Source organism: Mesoplodon mirus (genome assembly GCF_964341445.2).
Source record: "Mesoplodon mirus genome assembly, chromosome: 4".
NCBI classification, from domain to species: Eukaryota; Metazoa; Chordata; class Mammalia; order Artiodactyla; family Ziphiidae; genus Mesoplodon; species Mesoplodon mirus.
Window position 1 is genome coordinate 115,096,777 of NC_138979.1, and position 17,859 is coordinate 115,114,635.

Here is a 17,859-nt window from a genome sequence, read left to right on the forward strand (position 1 = left end):
CAGGCTCTAGAGCTCAGGATCAGTCATTGGGTGCACGGGCTTAGTTGCTCCGTGGCATGTGGGATCTTCCCGGACCAGGGCTCGAACCTGTGTCCCCTGCATTGGCAGGCAGTCTCAACCACTGCGCCACCAGGGAAGCCCAAGAATATCTCATATTAGAGGAAATATGAGTAACTGAATTTTATGGATAATCCCTACATCCCATTTCTCTAGTTTGCAGAGGCTGCTAATTGACCCCAATAGTCTTTCTTCCCATCTTCTTTAGTAATAGAACCTGATATTTTCAGGTGAATATATGTCCACTTGGAATAAATACACTTCCCAGCCTCCCTTATACCTATATGTGACCATGTGACTAAATTCTGGACAATTGGAAGTAAATATAAATGGAGTGCGGAGGAAGTGGTGTGTATTCTTCTGCTCTTTGTTTTCCTGTTGGTTTAAAAGTGAATGTGATGGCTGTACCTTGAGCAGCCGTCTTCCATGAAGTGGGATGCTAATGATGGTGGAGCAGCAAGATGGAAGGAGTTGGGAGTCTCATAGTTGTGGCGTTGACATACTACACCTTGAATTTTTACCTGTAGAGCCTTTATATGAGAGAGAAATAAACTTCTATCTTATTTAAGCCACTGATATTTCAGGTTTTTATGTCATACCCAGCCAAACCTAATTCTAACAGATGCACCTAGTTATTAAAACACTATCTCTTACCAACTCTTCAATCGGTCAACAAATATTTTCTATCAATCTCTGTATCCCAGAGCTTAGCATGGTGACGGCACATAATAGATGTTCAATAAATGTGAGAGATTAAATATACAAATGGACAATGGCCAGACCACATATAACAATAGAACTCTGACCTGTAATCTACAGCAACTCCCCAGGCCATTATCCACAGTAACCAGCCTAGGAAGCCAGCCTACTATATATGTCAGGCTTGCAGGAATTCAGACCACTATCTCTAGCAACCAGCCTAGGAAGCCAAAAATTAAGTCCTGTAACAATCTTCTCCACACAGCTAGATCTTGATTAATAAGTGACAGCTTCCCTAAGTTTTGTTCCTGCTTCCAAATTAGGACCAACTAGAGAAAGCCAAACAATGCATCTTTAACCAATCACACAGGAGGCCCTGCCTTCAGTTAGCCCACCTACAGCTTCCCCATACCAATAGCTTCCAATCAGGTCATACCCAAAGCCATTCCTTTTTTCCACAATAAAGCTTCCCTACTCCTTTACCTGACTTTGAGTCTCTGCCAAAATGCAAGTGAGGGTGGCTGACTCCCTTGCTGGAGGAAGCTCTGAACAAATAGCTTTTGCCTGTTCTCATTTGATTGGTTTTCATTTATTTCCACTAGTGTTTATTAAATATATGAAATGTAAAAAAAAAAAAGATTTTGGTAGATAAAAAGACAGCCAAGTTTCCTTTCAGAGAATTTATACTCTAGCGGGGTACACAGACATTAAACAGTGTTTACACAGTTATATTATTACAGTTGGGAGATGTGTTATGACTGCTATGAGAATGCTATGAGATTATAGCTGAGATCTAGAGATTAGTAGAAGTTTGGCAAAGAAGGTTGTGTGTCAAGAGAGATCCAGGTAGGAGAAACAGTAACTGCAAAATCCTGGAAGTGGGAAGGACTTGGTACACACCAGGAACTGAAAATGTCCAGGACCGTGAAGAGACTGTGCCTCAGGTCCTCGTGTCTAGCTCCCCAGAACTACTACTGTCTAGCTCCTACATGCCCATCCTTCCTGAAGCCTGATTCTCCTTTTCTTTTAGTTCTGTGATCTCTCCTGTCAAAACGTTCCTCTTTTGCTTAAGTTATATGGAGCCAGTTTCTGTTGCTTCCAACCAGTCATCTCTTATTGATAGAATTGCTTTGTTACATCTCCTGAATTACCAGTTATTGTTAAACTCTTTTATTAGCATGTAGCATTTCACATTTACATTTTATCCCCCAATTAGATAACATGTAACTGGAAGGAACCACTAAGTTTTGGGGTGGTTGGTTACACAGCATTTCCTCAGGCTTGAGGTCCAGGATTTAGGTGATGAGATCTGGGCCCTTGTGCCTGAGCTTGGTGCCAAGATGGGATGAGACTTGAAGGTCTTATGGGGAGGGGATAAGTGTGGGAAGGATGTGTATTGTTATGACTAGACTGTGACAGATTTTATTTTCTAAAGATGACCATGTGTATGTGTTTATCACATTCTGCATGCTCTTCTTGCAATGTAACTGATACTTCTTCCACCTAGAGTTGGGGTCTCTGTTCTCACCCCTTGATTCTGGCCAGGGGCTTGTGACTTTCAAGACTAGGTCATGAAAATGATGTAGTTTCTACCTGGAGCTCTCTCTCAAAGTTGCCATTTTGTAAGGAATCCCAAGCCACAAGGAACAGTCATATGTATGTGGTACAGCCAATTGCTCTAGCTAGTCTCAGCCACCAGTCAATGTCAACAGCTAGACCTGTGACAATTCTAGCTCCTAGCCTTCAAGTCCCTCACCAGACATTGTGGAGCAGATAGGAGCCTTCCTCACTGCTGAATTTCTTACTCACAGAAACCATGAGAGATAATAAATGATCATTGTGGTCTGAAGCCACAAAGTTTTGGAAGTGATTTGTTATGCAGTAATAGAAACTATTACATTATGTAAAAACTTGAAGTTTTTGTGTTTAAAATTTTTCAGTGAAGGAGACATCTGAAAGCTGTTAGCTTCAACCCTGGAGAAACAAAGACATATTGTAATTTTTGGAATTTATTGTGAAATGGGATTTTTAACGAATTGTGCCAATCTTTTCCTTAGATTTTTTCTAAATATATATATTGCTTTCTGTGGAGAAAATTTTTAAATTAAAATCAATATTTAGTCATAAAAATGAATGATGTACTGATGCGTATTACCAATGGATGAACTTTGAAAACCTTATGCTAAGTGGAAGAAGCCGGACACAAAAGGCAACATTATGTGATTCTGTTTACATGGAATGTCCAGAATAGGCAAATCTAGAGACAGAAAGTGAATTAGTGGTTTCTAGGGAGAAAGGGAAGGGGAGAATGGGGAGTGACTACTAACAGGTAAGGCATTTCTTTTTGGGGTGATGAAAATATCCTGGAATTAGATATGGTGATAGTTGCACAACCTTGTGAATATACTAAAAAGGTAGGAGCTGTACACGGAGTTGTACACTTCAAAAGAGTGAATTTTATAGAATGTGGATTATATCTCAATAACAAATTAAGATTATTAAAAAGTTTCCTTTGATCAACCATAAGTGAGATAGATCAACAAATCTGGCTATACTGTCCATATGTGAAGATCAATTTTGACAAAGTCACTGACAAATTTGCAAAAATTAAGACTTGGAACAGAAATTGTAATGTTATAATTCATTTCTATGACAGACCAATATGTAAGTATATGTTTTCCCTTTGTATTTAAAATAAAAGTATATGAAATAATTGCAATGATTAATCTGTTGCCTTTTCCTGTCTTTTACTGTTTTATCTATCTATCTATCTATCTATGTATTTACTGGCCTTGTTAGACATATGAGCATAGGAAGTCAATAAAAGAAAATTATTACTCTTTCCATTTTTTCTGGCTATTATTTTTCATATCATGATTAATACCGAAATTATTTTTTTGTTATAGAGAAGAGTTTAAAAATGATATGCTTCTGTTGTCAAATGTGTAAAATATGCCATTGGTGTTAGATACTGTTATTGAGAGTCTAAGAAAAAATCAAGGTCTAAACTGGAATGGCAATGAAGGGAATGCAAAGGAAGGAGATAGGTAGATAGATATAGATATAGATATAGATATAGATAGATACATAGGTAAATAGATACTCTATGAATAAAACAGTTCTGTACAGTTAGGGGGCAAGGAAGAGGGAGATGTCAAGTACGAAATGTATCTCCAGCCTGATAATAACTGGCAATTCTTGGGAGTATGGTTTATAAATATAGGTACCCAATGCCTAGAAATGCCTCTGAACATAGAGGTTCCTCAATACATATTTTTTGTTTGACTGAATGATCTTGTATAGCAGCGGTCCCCAACCTTTTTGGTGCCAGGGACCGGTTTCGTGTAAGACAATTCTTCCACGGACGCGGTGGGTGGGGGGATGATGGTTTCGGATGATTCAAGCGCATTACATTTATTGTGCCCTTTATTTCTATTATTATTACGTTGTAATATATAATGAAATAATTATACAACTCACCGTAATGCTGACAGGAGGCGGAGCTCAGGCGATAATGCGAGCGACGGGAAGCCGCTGTAAATACAGATGAAGTTATGCACGCTCACCTGCCGCTCACCTCCTGCTGTGCGGCCCGGTTCCTAACAGGCCGAGGACTGGTACGGGGGGGGGGGGGTGTTGGGGATCCCTGTTGTGTAGGACACATTTTAATTGCTTCACTTACTCTCCATCCATCTTTTTACTCCAGCTATTACTGTGGCAACCAACTGCTTGTCCATGTCACCTGACAGGACCTACTCACAGGCACAACTCCTATCTTTTTTGCATCTTGCCCAGGGGCTTCTTTGCTGCAGCCTTGTGGGACACCTACAGTTTTCTGACCCTCGTGTAAGACTGGAAGAGTGAGGGAATTAACACACAAGGGGCAACTCTTGACAATTGGGGGTGAGGGCAAGCAGACGAATATCCCATCTCTTGAATCACATTCTGTATGGCTCCACAGAAGGTGCCCAGGGGGGACAATGTTCCAGTTGCTCAGGGTGGTAACCAGCTCCACATCACACCCTTGGACTTTCCCCTTTCACTCTTTCCAGCCCCCCACTTTTGTCCCTTGTGATTGCTCTCCGCAATAAACTACCTGCATCTCATTCTTTTTTCAGGCTCTGATTTTTGGGGGAAAGCCCACCCTAAGACAGATTCCTACGTATAATGTGGTATAGTGGAATTAGCACTGGACAAGGACCCAGGAAACCTGGGTTCCAGACCTAGCTCTGTCACTAACCTCAAATAAAGAGTTGGATGATTTTATTACTATTTTCAGATGCACATGTATTGACAGGAAAAGCTCTCCAAGCCATTTGTTAACTGCGAAAAAAACAAAAAGTCAAGAAATATGCTTGCAGCGTGGTCTGAAGTACACAGAAAGAGCAGGCATGTGTACGTATATAGATTAAAAAATTTGTACAAAATGGCGGAGTAGCAATCGAAGCTTACTATATATTTTTGTATGGCTTGAATCGTTTACAAGGAGACGGTATTTTGTGTAACTGAAAAGAAAAAAAAAGAAATAAAAAGAAAGTCCACCTCCAAGGCGTTGAATCATGCTTGTGAAAGTGGAGAGCATAAGTCAAAGCGCTCCACGAACACAAGGTGAGAAAGCGGAGCTGTGTTCAGGTGTGTGCGCTAGGGGGCAGCCGAGCGAGGACAAAGGCCTGACGGGCGAGAAATCGGACCTGCGGGAGGGAGGGCGGCTGAGTCTTTGTAGTCGCCAGGGGGCAGATGTGTAGGGCAACCGAAACCTACAACCATCCACTCTTCCCCTGGCAGGATGTTGCAGAAGTCATAAATTCCATCCCTCTGCTGCAGCCGAGACAGATTCGAGGGTTTTCAGAGTCATGGGGATCCCCCTTCCACTCCCCACCGAGGGAAGCTTGGCGCTCTGAGCAGCCTGTAAGCTCGTTCATACCACATTTACGCTCAACAACTCTTTTCTCCGCCCGCACCCCCGGCCCCCACCGGCAGAGGGGAAATTGAGTCACTGGAAGGCGAGGCCAGAGTCGCCAGGGGAATGTGCGCCAACGCCAGCCTTCAGGGCCTTCCAGATGCTGGGAGGACGGGGAGGGACCTCCAGGAAAATACACAAAGTGGGGTGAGAGGGGGGAGCGGCAGGCTGGGCAGGAGCTGAGCCAGACACATGGAGAAACGCTGCCCAGGATCAAAGGAAATATGACATTTGAAAAGAATGTGCACGTCTGCTTGTTCTGCGGAGGCGGGCAGGGCGGGGGCGGCGTGTGTGGGATCAGGGGCTGGAGCGGGGTCGAGGTCTCTACCCCTGCCCTTCTCGCCTCCGCTTCCCAAGTTCCTCTGCCCGCCTCTTAGGTGGAGGCTGGCCGGACGTTTCAGGATGTTCCTCGCTCTCCCTCCCCGTGGGTCTCTCCTTCCTTTATTTCCGAGATGAAGCTGGAAGGGAAATGTAACCTGAGGAGACCAACCGAAGGGGGAAAAAAAAGAAAAGAAAAGAAAAAAATCAAACCAGGCCGCCTCCCCGCTCGGCCTCGGAACATTCTTCCCTCCCCGCCCGCCTGGCTTCTTCTCCCCGCCCCTCCGGCGTCTGGGCCCTGGGCTCGCCGCCGGGGCAGCTCCGCACGTCACTGGGGTCCCCCGGGGCTGGGGGGGTCCCCAGGGCGGGCCAGAGGAAGGGTGGGAGGGAAGGGAGGGGAGCCGCATCGGCCGCAGCGGAGCTCGGGCCGGCCGGGCCGGGCCAGCCCTCCCCTCTTTCCCGGCCCCGCCGAGCCTGTTTCTCATTAGAGTAACGGGCGCGGTCCCACCCCGGCTGCGGAGTGTTTGTAAACGTCTGACCCGAGGGCCGTCGCTTAACCCTTTAGATGCAGGGCTGGGGCGCCGCTGGGGGTGCGGCCCTGAGCCGGAGGGATTTAGATTAAAGATAGCTGCGGCTTGTTAGACAGGTTTGTAGCCTACGGTCTGCTAGGGGGAATGGTACCCGCCTCCCACCTCCCACCCCCCACCCCCCACCCCCCACTCCAGTCCGGCGTCCAAGTAACTAATCTCGATCTAAATCTCTCTCACAAGACAGGGCCCCACCATGCCTGCCCTTCCTAGAAATTCCAGTCCGAGTCTTTCTTCCTCCTCCCGCACAGGTGACAGGTGTCCAACCCTGGGGCCCACAAGGTCGCTGGGCTGCGGGGCTCTGGTAAACCTGGTCAGGATTATCAGGAGAGCTGGAGCGGGTTGCCATCGGATCTGAGATTCATTCCAGACTATGGTTCTAGGGAGGAGGGAGCCGACTTCCCTAAGGGGCTAATTAATGGCCCCTCTGGGCGGCTGAGACTAGGGCAGCGGTAAAGTCCGGCCTGGATCCTCGCCCATCAGGAGCCGTGGACCTTTGAACAGTGACCCAAGACCGCTAAATGTTCTTCATTTTGGGGGGAGGGGGAGAGATGACCGGTGGAGGGCCTGATTCGGCAGGTCAAAGGCTTCCAGAAGGCCTAGGCAGAGCGGCCTTAGGCTAGGGTCTTCAAAGGAATGGACTTCTCCTGTTCAGAGCAGCCTGGAGCCATTCTGCACCCCAGAGCCTGGCTGGCCTTAGGCTTGGAGGAAAAGGGGAGGAGAGGTTGTCCTTCCTTGCTAGTTTCTGGCTGCACAATTCTTCAGAAAGTGTCTTCCCTGGGCCCTCTACACTGTGGGCCCAGGATGTGGCCCCTTTAAGGCTCTCGGACCCGGAGCCCCTGAATTTAGACTAAGTTGGGGATTGTGGTGGTAGTGCTCCCTGCGGGGAAATGATTGTCACAACTGCGGGCCAATAGGCATCATTATGGTCCTACCACGCTTGAGAGACCGTTTTCCAATTCAGTTTTGTTCTTTTTTTTTTTTTTTTTTTTTTTGAGGAGGAGGGACTGGAGAGAGGGGAGAGAGAGAGGGAGGGAGGGAGGGAGGGAGGGAGGGAGGGAGGGACGGTGGGGGGGACAAGGGGCGCGTGGTTTTCCCATCTCATCCCTGGAGGAGGGGCTGGAGCATCCCGGGCAGCCAATCAGAGACAGGCTGGGGGGGCACTTTGAAGAAGTTTGGGGAAAAAAGTTTGGAAAAGTTTCTATAATAACGAGGGGGCGTCCGGAGGGAGGCGGCAGTGGCGGAGGAGGGGGCGTCTCAGAGAAGGGAGGGCGGGAGCCACGGGTCAAGATACTGCAGCCTCCTGAGATTCCCCCCTCCCACCCAGACCGGGACCTGGGGGCTCTGGCCGGATCCATGGGGGCAGCAAGCTGCGAGGATGAGGAGCTGGAATTTAAGCTGGTGTTCGGGGAGGAAAAGGAGGCCCCCCCGCTGGGCGCGGGGGGGTCGGGGGAAGGTCAGTGCGGAGCTGGGAAGGGGTCTTGGGGTCCGTGAGGGAAGGGCGCAGGGATCCTGAGTCTGGGGACTTTCGGGCAGAGAGCCTGGGGTGAGAGATGAGGGGCTCAGCCGTTGCGGAGAGGTGCGGGGCTCGGGGGTCTGCGGAGGTGAGGCTGGGGACCCGGCACCACTTTCTCCTTTTTAGGTCGTGACTGGGGTGGGGGTGGGGGGGTGCCGTTGGCTGCGCGCCGCCTCTCGGCTGGGCTGTCACTGGGATGCGGGGCGGGCGGGAACAGCGGTCCCGAGAGCCCCGGGCGCTGCCAGGGAAAGGGGAGATTGGGCTCCGGAGCTTGCCCCTTGGGGACCGAGCCCTGGGCCCGCAGACGGGACGCCAGGGGCTGGGGGCGCTCTCAGGCCCAGCCGGGGCGCCCCTCCCCCTCCCCCGTCTGGCCGCAATGAGAGGCAGATGGCGGGGATTGAGCCGGGGGCGGCGGCCGCCGCTCGCACGGAATCCGCGCAGCCCGCGCCACCCCCTCCCTCGCCCGGCCGGCGCGCAGCACCCCTCCGCTGCACCCCCGCCCCCAGATTGGGGGGAGTGAGGGAGGAGCCACCTTCCCTTGTCATCACAGCCCTGGAGCCCCCCTTCCCCTGGCCACCGTTGCGATGGCAACTGGGGCGCCTGCCAGCGCCGTTTGGGGGTTTGGGAACCGCTGCTAATTGGGTTCATGTGTGAGTCGCCCCCAGCTCAGCCCAATGCTTCCTTAAACACGCCTCCAGGCCCAGCTCCAGCCCCTCTCGACCCGCCTCCCTTACCTTGAGACCCGCCCCATCTGGTACCCCAGGTCCCAGGGCCAGGAGCTCAGAGTGTGAGGTTCGCTGCGTACGAAAAGACCTGACACGTCTGGCTCCATCTCCTCCACCTTCCCAAGGCCAACTTTGCTTTTGTCTTTGTGGCTCTGAAGGGCATCTCAGAGACCTCTCTTTGCTGAGGAGGGGGCAGCATACCAGACTTGGGAGGTTGCCCGCTCAAGGAACCTAGACATCTCACCTGCTTCTCTCTCTCCCCAACTCCTGTGACATCCCTCTCTCTGTCTCCTTCCCTTCCCATTTTGACAGAACTGGACTCAGAGGACACCCCACCATGCTGCCGTCTGGGCCTGGGGGAGCCCCCTCCCTATGGCGCTGCCCCTATTGGCATTCCCCGGCCCCCACCCCCTCGGCCTGGCATGCACTCCCCACCACCCCGCCCGGCCCCCTCACCTGGCACTTGGGAGAGCCAGCCGGCCCGGTCAGTGAGGCTGGGGGGGCCGGGAGGGGGTTCCGGGGGGGCTGGGGGAGGCCGTGTTCTTGAGTGTCCCAGCATCCGCATCACCTCTATCTCTCCCACTCCCGACCCGCCAGCTGCGCTGGAGGACAACCCAGATGCCTGGGGGGAAGGCTCCCCCAGGGATTACCCTCCACCAGAAGGCTTTGGAGGCTACCGAGAGGCAGGGGGCCAGGGCGGGGGTCCCTTCTTCAGCCCGAGCCCTGGCAGCAGCAGCCTGTCTTCCTGGAGCTTCTTCTCAGATGCCTCTGACGAGGCAGCCTTGTATGCAGCCTGTGACGAGGTGGAGTCTGAGCTAAATGAGGCGGCCTCCCGCTTTGGCCTGGGCTCCCCACTGCCCTCACCCCGGGCCTCCCCTAGGCCATGGACCCCCGATGACCCCTGGAGCCTGTATGGTCCGAGCCCTGGAGGCCGGGGTCCAGAGGATAGCTGGCTACTCCTCAGCGCTCCTGGGCCCACCCCAGCTTCCCCACGACCTGCCTCTCCATGTGGCAAGCGGCGCTATTCCAGCTCGGGAACCCCATCTTCGGCCTCCCCAGCTCTGTCCCGCCGAGGCAGCCTAGGGGAGGAGGGGCCTGAGCCACCTCCAGCACCCCCATTGCCTCTGGTCCGGGACCCGGGCTCCCCTGGCCCCTTTGAGTACACGGGGGCCCCACCAGCCGAGAGCATCCCCCAGAAGACCCGGAGGACTTCCAGCGAGCAGGCGGTGGCCCTGCCTCGGTCTGAGGAGCCTGCCCCGTGCAATGGGAAGCTGCCTTCGGGAGTAGAGGAGGCCGGGGCTCCTCCCGGGGGTCCTCGGAAGGAGGCTGCCGGCATGGACTACCTGGCGGTGCCTTCCCCACTGGCTTGGTCCAAGGCCCGGACTGGGGGACACAGCCCCATCTTCAGGTGAGGGTTGTGTCTGACACCACTGCTGTCTCCAGTCATCTCACCCAGGGAGCAGGAGGGCCAAGGGATGGGTTTGAAGAAAGGTCCTAGTTCTGTGTCCTTGGCATTTCAAAAGAGAATCTGCTACCAGCTTGGCTGCTGGTAAACTACTCAGTTTTAAGGAGAATTTTAAAAACGCACCCCCTTTGGACAGATGATTTGCAAAAGGACAGTCACTCCCTGTGGATCAATTAGAAAAAGCCCCTCCAGCCCCAGAAGGACCATGTGGGTAAAGGAAGAATTCCTCTAGGGTGTCCTCCACCCCCAGCTCGGTGCTGGAACATGGGCTGGATTTCAGCCCTACAATGGGCAGCAGGAAGTCTCCCTTCTCTAACTCGATTTCTAGGGCCTGACTTGTGGCTTAAAAGTATACCTGCTAGATTTGAATAAAGTAGCATGTATTTGCAAGTCAAAGAATTCATATTAAACCAAGTAGTTCTTGCTGTTCTTCTACACCTTTCACCCTCAAAGAACCTTGTCCATTTCAATAATCTTAAACCGTGGATGTCAGATCAAGCTGGCTCCATCCAGGAAAGTTTCCCTTAGTTGTTTCCAGACATTGCCAAGTATCACCTGGGGGCAATTACCGGTTGAGACTCCCTGGCCTAGGGTATCTGGGCGCTCACTACAGGAAAGTTGCAGATCCGTAACCCCCAGCTCTCTGGAACCCATCTGTTCAGCCCCAGCTAGTGGAAAGGGCGCTGGCCTGGGAATGGATGTGCTCAGTCCCGGCTCTGTCAGTTGCTGGCTTGCTGAGCCCTCTACGTTCTACACTCAGTTTCTTTATTTGGGCTTAACAAATTAACAAAGGGGTTAATTTCTGAGACCTTTTCTGGTCTGAAGTTGTGCTTCTTCTTCTTCTTTTTTTTTTTTTTTAAATGTGGGATCTTAGTTCCCTGACCAGGGATCAAACCCATGACCCCTGCAGTGGAAGGGCAGAGTCCTAACCACTGGACCACCAGGAAAGTCCCTGAAGTTGTGCTTCTTTACTTGACTCTTCCTATCCAGGCTTGGGGGTTAAACTGGGCTTGGGGTTCCTCTTTATCCAGACCCTGTGTTCAGAGCTGGGAAGAAGGGAGTCTCAGTCCTGGTGCCCATTTATATACCCTCATCTCAAGGGGCTCTGAGGGGTCTGTCCCCCATCTCCCCTGCTTCTGGACTTGTGGACTGTTTTACTTCGGCTATAATTTTCTTTCTCCCATACCCACCGCCGCTTCCTCCCTCACATCCTGGGGAGGGACCCAGGGCTGCCCTGATTGGGGTGTGAGGCTGCGGGTGATCACTGCTCTTCTCTCTGTCTCTGTCCAGGACCTCTGCCCTCCCCCCGCTGGACTGGCCTCTGCCCAGCCAGTATGAGCAGCTGGAGCTGAGGATCGAGGTGCAGCCCAGAGCCCACCACCGGGCCCACTATGAGACAGAGGGCAGCCGGGGAGCTGTCAAAGCTGCCCCTGGTGGTCACCCCATTGTCAAGGTAAGGGGCAGAAGCCAGGCCTGGTAGCCTCTCTCCTCTCCAGTCCCAGATCCCTGCAGATGGGCTCCAGCTGTGCAGACCCATGGCACTGCCCTTTCCCACACTCCCTCTCAGCGATGACCCTGCAGGCGGCCTGGGGGAGGGACTGGTGTTGGGGGAGGAAGGGTGCACTTCAAGGACCCGGATGTAGTTTCTACTCCTCTGTCCCTCCACCCCCGCTCCACTCATCCCTTGGGACACCAGCCTTATGTCTACTCTGGAAAATGGGGGCCTGCCAGATGTGGGGGAGGGGTCAGGCTGAGGCCAAAGTTCACTGGGAGTTAGGTTGTCTCTGTTGAGTTGGGCCAGTCTCCCTTGGAAGATTTTCCCCTTTGCCCAGCCCAGCTTGGGCCTCATTCCAAGAATAACACTGTGAACTCCAGGCCACGTTTTCGCCACAACTGGTGGAGAAACTAGTGCCCATTCCCCCCCCCCCCAATGGAAATCCCTTCCAGGATATCCTTTATCTTTCACTCCTCTCCAGGGGAGGACTGAAAACTTAGGGATGGATGAAGGATGAGACAGTGGGGATTTCAACTTGGTGGCCTTTGTCTCCCTCTGCCAGCTCCTAGGCTACAGTGAGAAGCCACTGACCCTACAGATGTTCATCGGCACGGCAGATGAGAGGAACCTACGACCTCACGCTTTCTATCAGGTGCACCGTATCACAGGCAAGATGGTGGCCACGGCCAGCTACGAAGCTGTAGTCAGTGGTACCAAGGTGCTGGAGATGACCCTGCTTCCTGAGAACAACATGGCAGCCAAGTAGGTTCCCACTCCACTTCCCTTTATTCTTCGGGCTTGAGGACTAGCATTTTCCATGGGGTCTAAGCTAGGTCCACTCTTCCTCTCCCCAGAAGAGTTAGACATCATCCCTAGGAGGTGTCAGACGTTCTCACCATCTAGAAGAGGACTTTGGGGCTGGGGAGCACTCTGGAGAGGCCACCTCTGGGTTCAGATAGCCCCCCATAGTCTCCCAGAGAAGGTCATTTAGGGCTTTGGATGGAGGGTGATTCTGGCATCAGCTGGGAGGGCTTGCCTTCCATTCTTGGCTTCAGCATTGACTGTGCCGGAATCCTGAAGCTTCGGAATTCAGACATTGAGCTGCGGAAGGGTGAGACGGACATCGGGCGCAAGAACACACGCGTGCGGCTGGTATTCAGGGTACACGTGCCCCAAGGCAGCGGGAAGGTCATCTCGGTGCAGACAGCATCGGTGCCCATCGAGTGCTGTGAGCAAAGAAGCCCTGTGGCATCTCTCTGTCTCTGGCTAACTTCTTGTCTGTGTGTCTGTCTGCCCATCTCCTCTGCAGAATGTGCGGTGCCCTGCTGGTCCTGGGGACACCTGTAAAGGACCCAGCCCTTATTTCTATCATGGATGGGCTGGGGGAAGTGTTCTACTTTGCCCCTGCTGCAGATTGTGCCTCTGGGTTGGACCAGAGCAACCCTGTCCTCCATCTGCCCCTGGGTATCCCCCATGTATTTGTTTGCATAGCTCTTAGGCCTACCCTGTTCATCTCTCTCTTTCTGCCCAGGAGCAGTTCCTTACATGGTCTGTGTGACCCCAGGGAGACCATTGTTTTTCTTGTGTGTCTGCTTCTGAGGAGGGCTCCTCCAGGGCCCTGTGACAGTTATTCTAGGGAGGGTTGGGGCACAGGAGGCTGTCCTCTCCATACCAGCCAGCCAGGCCTTTCCTGCACTGCTCTGCAGCCCAGCGCTCAGCTCAGGAGCTGCCCCAGGTGGAGGCCTACAGCCCCAGTGCCTGCTCCGTGACCGGAGGGGAGGAACTAGTGCTGACTGGCTCCAACTTCCTGCCAGACTCCAAGGTGGTGTTCATCGAGAGGGGCCCTGGTGAGTATCTATGGGGAGGGGGGGCGGGCAGGCAGGAAGAGCTTGGAACGGGAGGGTGAATGATCTCTGGCACTGTCTCTAAACTAGCAAGTTGCGCCTCAATTTCCTTATCTGTAAAATGGGGCAGATAGACTGCCCGTCCTGTTATACTGTCTCCTTCCCATGCATACCCTAGTCATCTGAAATGCTCAGGATGGCAAATAAATGTAAGAAATATACATTCTTTTACTGAGGAGTCAGCTTTGAGCTAATTTACCCCCATGTGGCTGGGGAAGATGAGAAGGGAAGAGGTGACTTATACCCTCACAGGTGGACCCTGAGCCCCTCCTGAGTTATGGGACTGGCAGCACAGCTATGATTACAGGAGGCTGTGAGGTGCCCCAGAATAGAGCTGCCGGGGTGGAGAAGGGAAGACTGAGGGACCCAGGTATACTCACCAACCTGAGACCTCTGCTCTCCCCAACCTTGCCCACCCAAAGCCCCAGCCCTATCCTCAAGTTTAGCGCCCTAGGACCATATCAGAGCAGAGTCAGAGGTTCTGGGTCATGAGACTTGGGGTCTCATAGCCTCCCTTCAAGCTGAGATCCTTTCCTACCCTTGAACTTCTTTCCAGCTCTGTCATGGGAGGGAATGTTTAGGGTTGCGTGAGAGGGTTCCAGAGTTGTTTCTGGTCCCTGGACCGGCCCTGCCATTTCTCTTGGCCTCAGCTTGTGGCTCTAGATCTTGGAGACCATTTTAAACCCTGCCTATCCTATTCGGTTGAGTAAACATGCAGCGGGCTCCTCTGTGAGCTAGGCCTTGTCAGGACCTTCTGAGTCTGGCCTTGGCTCCAGCAGGAGGGGAAATGGCAGAGGCCTGGGCATGGGGCAAGGGGTAGGGGCCGTGCGGCTGGGCTGGAGCTCCCTGTTCTTCCTGCACAGACGGAAAGCTGCAGTGGGAGGAGGAGGCCACAGTGAACCGGTTGCAGAGCAATGAGGTACCCGTGTTACTAGGGTCCCCCCTGTGGGTGAGAGTGGGGTGGGAGAAGTCAGGAGATTCTCAGCCGGCTCCCTTGCGCTTGGGAGTGGACTCCAGCAGCTATCTGTTCTTTTCTAGAGGAGGCAACCTGGCCACTCTGGAAGCAGGGACACCTCTAGGAAATGAACTTTGCTCCTTTGTAAATGGAAAAAGCCAGGAGGTGGAGTTAGGGTACTCGGAAGGGCTGGGCTGAACCTAGATCCCTGAGGGCCCCCTGCCTCATCCTCTGCTCTTCCCCAGGTGACGCTGACCCTGACCATCCCTGAGTACAGCAACAAGCGGGTGTCCCGGCCAGTCCAGGTCTACTTTTACGTCTCCAACGGGCGGAGGAAGCGCAGTCCTACCCAGAGTTTCAAGTTCCTGCCTGGTGCGCTCTGGAACAGCCCATGGTGGGGGGATGCGGACGTGGGGACCGATGCAGGGGCACAGGGATGCAGTGCCCCATGGTGAGGGGTCAAGGGAGGGATGAGACCTAGGGATAGAAGAGACCTAGGGTTGGAGAGTGTGCGGCGGGGAGACTGCCAGCCCTCTCACCAGCGTGTCCTCCTTCCCATCCGCCCAGTGATCTTCAAGGAGGAGCCTCTACCGGACGCATCTCTCCGGGGCTTCCCTTCAGCATCGGGCCCCCACTTTGGCTCTGACATGGACTTCTCACCACCCAGGCCCCCCTACCCCTCCTATCCCCATGAAGACCCTGCTTATGAAACTCCTTACCTGTCAGAAGGCTTCAGCTATGGCACGCCCCCTCTGTACCCCCAGACGGGGCCCCCGCCATCCTACAGACCTGGCCCGCGGATGTTCCCTGAGACTGGGGGTACCACAGGTTGCGCCCGCCCACCTCCAGTCTCATTCCTTCCCCGGCCCTTCCCTAGTGACCCCTATGGAGGACGGGGCTCCCCCTTTCCCCTGGGGCTGCCGTTCCCTCCTCCAGCCCCCTTCCGTCCTCCACTGCCTTCATCCCCACCACTTGAAGGCCCCTTCACTCCCCAGAGCAGTGTTCACCCCCCACCTGCTGAGGGATACAATGAGGTAGGGCCAAGCTATGGCCCTGGGGAGGGGGCTCCGGAGCAGGAGAAGTCCAGGGGTGGCTACGGCGGCAGCTTCCGAGACAGTGTCCCTATCCAGGGTATCACGCTGGAGGAAGGTGGGTGTGGGACCAGGGGCTGCGAGTGTGAGTGTGTGCAAGAGATTGCTCTGCATGTTTGCTGAGGGCTGGAGCTTGGCTTCCCAGAGGTTGGGCCTCCGTGGTCCCTCAGGGCCAGCTGGAGGGCCTAAGGAGGCCAGTGCTTGGTGCGTGTGGACAGTTGAATTCTGAAGGGGGCACAGAGTACCTGCCTAACCTTTCTGCTGCCTTGGCCCTTGGCCCCAGATCACAAAATCTCAGGGCTAGAAGTACTTGCAAGATCATTCAATCTAGCTCCCTCAATTTGCAGATCCAGGCAGTGAATTTCAGAGAGGGGCAGTGGCTTGCTGGTGTCCCAGCCAAGCACGTTTTCCCTTGCCTCAGCTTCCCCCTAAACCTGGTGACAGTGGTCTGGATTGGTGATGAGGAGCCTTCCTATTTCGCCTCTCTTTCCTCCCACTGGCTACACCCACCTCCGGCCCTGCTGACAGTGATTGCCCTGACGCTGCAGGCCAAGCCAGCAGGAAGGGGCTGCACGGGGGCCTGAGAACCCACGTGGATGGAGTTCAGCAAGATTTGATTGAGAGGAGGGGTCAGGACACAGTGGGGAAACTGAGGCCCAGTGGTAGAGAAGCCAGTGCAGGAGGAGCCTGGAGGCATCCTAGACGGAGGCCTGCCTGGAATGGATTGGGGGTCTCTGGAAAAGGAGGCGACCTGCCCCTTGCCCAGTCTCTCAACTGCCCCTCCTTTACAGTGAGTGAGATCATTGGCCGAGACCTGAGTGGCTTCCCTGCACCTCCTGGAGAAGAGCCTCCCGCCTGAACCATCGCCTGGCCCCCACGCCCCCCTGCCCTGCCCACTTTCCCTTCATCCTGGGGTGGCGGTTCCAGAGGCTTGGGGGCCAATCTGGTTCCTCTTTCCCCAGTTTCTTGCCTCCTCTCCCCTGCCCTCCCTTCCCTCCCCTAGTTGAGGTGTGGCCCCTGGGGCCTGGTGCTGCCTTGGAGGGCTGGGGGCGGGGCAATGTGGAGGCCTGGGATGGGGGTGGACCCTGGGTGGGGACTGGGAGCGAGGACTGGAGGACTGCCGGGAGTGAAGGCCGTGTCTAGATTGTGTACAGACCACGGTGCTGGGAGGCTGGGGCCAGGTTGATGGGTAATAAACTGCTCGCTGACTAGTGTTTCAGGCTCCAAAACTCTTTGGAGAGAGATGGGGCAGCCTACTCTAGCCCTGGCCAGAGGAGGCTTAGAACCTGGAAAGGGATGGGATGTGGCTGGGAAGATTGCATCCCAAAGAGTATCAGTGCAAGGGGGTGGGGAGGGTTTGAAGGGTCCCAGAGGCTCCCTAACTGGGGTCAGGTCGGGAGCCAGGGTTTGTAGACCTCTCCTCCCTGGGGATTTAGTTTCCTTTAGGAGCTTTGGGAAAATCTGTGTATTTTCAAGTTACTTTCTCTTGCTACCACCAAGATGATTCTGATTCATAGCCAAGGTCAGGAAACACCAGTCTAGTCCCTCTTCCTCATTTACAGAGGAGGACTCTATGGCTCAGAGAGGGAAGGGGGCTTGCCCTATGTCACACAGCTAATCAATAGCAGGTTGAACGCTGCACTCCTGGGCTCCTGCCCCCAGCCCACCCTCGGATATCCTAACCCATGGAGGTCAGGCCCCTGAAGCTTATCTCCCTGGAGCAGGGTAGGAGATGAGGGAGGGCTGGCATGGGTCCATCCACACTCTGGATTCTCCAACCTTTGGGGTCTGTGAAGACATTCTGGAAAGATCTATGTTTCAGAGGTAGACTGCAGGAAGCCAAGCAGCTCCCCAGATGTCCTGACATTGCCTGAGCTCCGGCCTTTCCCACAGGTATACCCACATATCACCACTGACAGGCCCAGCCTGGAAACCTGGTTTGCCCTATGTCTTGACAGCCTAAGGGGCCAAGTCCCCAGTGGGTTGGGGAGAGCCTGGCATACAGCAGGCACTGAGTACCACTGGCCCACCTGCAGGGGGCCATACCCCAAAGATATTCTGGGTGTTAGTACTCGGGAGACTTGCCT

At 53.6% G+C, this 17,859-nt stretch overlaps 1 protein-coding gene across 2 annotated transcripts; it reads left to right on the forward strand.

Moving 5' to 3' along the window:
• Window positions 1-7,840: 7,840 nt before the first annotated feature.
• NFATC4 (nuclear factor of activated T cells 4) lies at window positions 7,841-16,986 on the forward strand. 2 transcript variants are annotated; one of them, XM_082619672.1, is made up of 10 exons: window positions 7,841-8,077; window positions 9,175-10,270; window positions 11,618-11,780; window positions 12,385-12,584; window positions 12,878-13,050; window positions 13,529-13,669; window positions 14,590-14,645; window positions 14,927-15,053; window positions 15,249-15,830; window positions 16,564-16,986. In XM_082619672.1, exons 1-10 carry the CDS (start codon window positions 7,978-7,980, stop codon window positions 16,629-16,631), a joined length of 2,706 nt encoding a protein of 901 aa, XP_082475798.1. In that variant the 5' UTR covers window positions 7,841-7,977; the 3' UTR covers window positions 16,632-16,986. The 2 variants fall into 2 exon arrangements, with proteins under 2 accessions (XP_082475798.1, XP_082475799.1); XM_082619673.1 differs by lacking the exon at window positions 15,249-15,830 and having other exon boundaries at window positions 7,879-8,077.
• The last annotated feature ends 873 nt before the right edge of the window (window positions 16,987-17,859 follow it).